General features: G+C 42.0%; 1 protein-coding gene across 1 annotated transcript; it reads right to left on the bottom strand.

Moving 5' to 3' along the window:
* Window positions 1-375: 375 nt before the first annotated feature.
* Window positions 376-2209, bottom strand: LOC108966978. The gene has a single exon (XM_018930165.1). The coding sequence runs from the start codon at window positions 2098-2100 to the stop codon at window positions 988-990; it is 1113 nt and encodes a 370-aa protein (XP_018785710.1). The 5' UTR covers window positions 2101-2209; the 3' UTR covers window positions 376-987.
* Between the last annotated feature and the right edge of the window lie 137 nt (window positions 2210-2346).

Raw genomic sequence — 2346 nt, 5'->3', positions numbered from 1 at the left:
TCCAAATTTTCCTTAGATCCCGAAATTTTTTTTTATTTGTAGTTGCTAGATTTCTACCTATCTTCGTGTGAATTTTTATTAAAAAAAAAAAAAAATTATTTAATAAAAAAAAATATTTTTAATTTTTTCATACTTTTTTACAAATATGTGTTAAAAAAAACTTATATTAATTTTTGAAAATTTATTGAAAACTAATTTCAGATAATTTAATATTTTTTAGTAGCTACATATTTTATAAATACTGGCTATATTGCATGCAATGTGGTTTTTAATAAATATAATGCTAGCTGCAAAGAATAAAAAGTTTTTTAAGGTGCATGTACTTGTTTTAAATTTTTGTGATTTCATCAATTTAATATATTTTTTTGAAAATTATTATGCTCAATGCTGGCATTGCTATGACTTTACATCCGATATGAAAATGATATTTATCACAGATTATTTTGATGCAATCGAAAAACAAAGCAGAAGAGGATGAAAGGACGCATAAGTGCTTATGTAAAAATTTATGTATGAATTTCAATGAGAATTTGTGACTACTTATAAGTGAGTGCCTGTATACCGAAGACGCTTAAATACAAAATCTGTGCGCGCTGTGTGCCAGTGCGTATACGTGTTTGACCGAGTGTGTGTTCGTGTGATTTTGGTGCTTATACATATATATTTACTGCGAAAGTTATAAATAGCTCGACTTATGTACCTAATAATTATTTCGCCTTCAACTTTTCATTATTTTTATACTCATGGCAAACGGGAGAAACCTTCTAATACAAGATTATATACGTCACATCAATGCGAACCAACAATAATAAACGCTCGAACAATCAACTAGTCGAATAAACGTATCTTCGCATCTCTTGCAAATGCTTCAATTTCGGTATGTATGTAACGATGAACACTTTGTCGGTGCCTAAGTAATGCCGCAGACGTCGTCGGCGGCAATGTTGCTGCAGTTACAGTAAATGAAATTCTATTGCCATCTCGCCCTCAACGCCTGGCGTATTGGCAACAGACAGCGCTGCGAGGCACTCGTTGTGTCGGCAGACCCGATATACCCTTCAGATATGTATAGGAGACTGGTTGCCGGAGTATACGTTGCGGTGGTGGCTTCGTTTTGCCTTTTGAGGACGAGCACTTCAATTTCGCCGATGACGTAGTTGAGGCTGATGCCGATGACAAGTGTAAGCTCGTTGCCGAATTCGACGTGCCACTAACCTGTGTCTTTCTATTCAGCTCCACATTCGAGTTGTATTTCAGTGCCGATTTGATGGGCGTGTTATGGCTGCCGCTGTGTTGCGACGCGTTGTGTGGCGTGTCGGCGCTGGTAGTGCCGTTAGCGCCGCTACATGATAGCGAACGTGTTGATAGCGAGAAATTTTCAAAGGCGCGTCGTATGGAAGAGGTAGACCGGCGATGCAGCCGCGAGAAGCTGGCGCGTGCATTGCTGCGTCGCTCTTTGGCTGCTGTCGATTTCGTAGTTGTTGTTGTTGGTGAACGTAGCTGCTGTTCGTCAATGTCGGCGGTGCTGCTGGTCTCGCTGGAAGCGCACGATATGTGTTCACTGCTCGAGCCGTGACCGTCCTTCAAGCAGGCGTCACCTAATTCCAACTGCGCGCCAGCACTGTTATTGCTGTTGCTGGCGTTTACCGCGTTACCGCCATTTGGCGGCGATGACGTATACGTTGAACCGGCTGTACGCTGCACAGTTGGCATTGCAACGATGTTTGATGAGCATGAATCGGTCGAATCGTCTTCGGCGGCACTGAAAATTGGGTCATCGCTGGAGCGCAGCAGTCCAAAGCGGCGGCTGAGTTGCTGAAAGAAGCTCATATTGCGTTCGTAGCGTGGTGTTGGTGAAATGCTGTGCGTTCTGCTGACGGCACCAGGCGACAGGCTACAGGCCGGCATGTCCTTGCTTGGCTCGGTGTGCAACGTCATTGTCGTCGCGTTCAAGCTGTTATTTGCGGTGCAGGCATTCAAACTATGTAGCTCATAAGCAGCTGCAGTTGAGTTGGAAGCGCACAGCGTTGAGGCCGCTAAGGCTGAGGTGGCGCTTGTGTAGCGCGGCACATCGTCGAAGCAGACGTGCAAGGTGCCCATTGCTTTGTGGTTCACAGTACTTCAATGCAGACGCGACTTTCTTCAGTATAATGCTGCACTTTTTATATTAATTATTTTTTAAAAATTAGAAAATACGTCGAGAGCACTCGTTTTTTACTTTCTTCAATTTTTTTCATACAGTGTAGTTAAAGTCAATGAGTTATTTTTTCTTATTTGCTACTGCTTTTACACATTTATTCACAATCGCGTATGTATCCTTTTTATTTTCGTCCACGCTTTGTCCTC

The sequence above is a fragment of the Bactrocera latifrons genome, unplaced genomic scaffold (genome assembly GCF_001853355.1).
Source record: "Bactrocera latifrons isolate USDA-ARS-PBARC rearing strain unplaced genomic scaffold, ASM185335v1 scaffold_172, whole genome shotgun sequence".
Taxonomy (NCBI): Eukaryota; Metazoa; Arthropoda; class Insecta; order Diptera; family Tephritidae; genus Bactrocera; species Bactrocera latifrons.
The sequence above is the reverse complement of the archived record's forward strand: the minus strand, read 5'-3'. Positions and strand labels throughout refer to the sequence as shown.

What these genes read in the sequence shown, in the direction of transcription:
- LOC108966978 (XM_018930165.1), bottom strand. Translation starts at nt 2,100, where the DNA reads ATGGGCACCTTGCACGTCTGCTTCGACGATGTGCCGCGCTACACAAGC.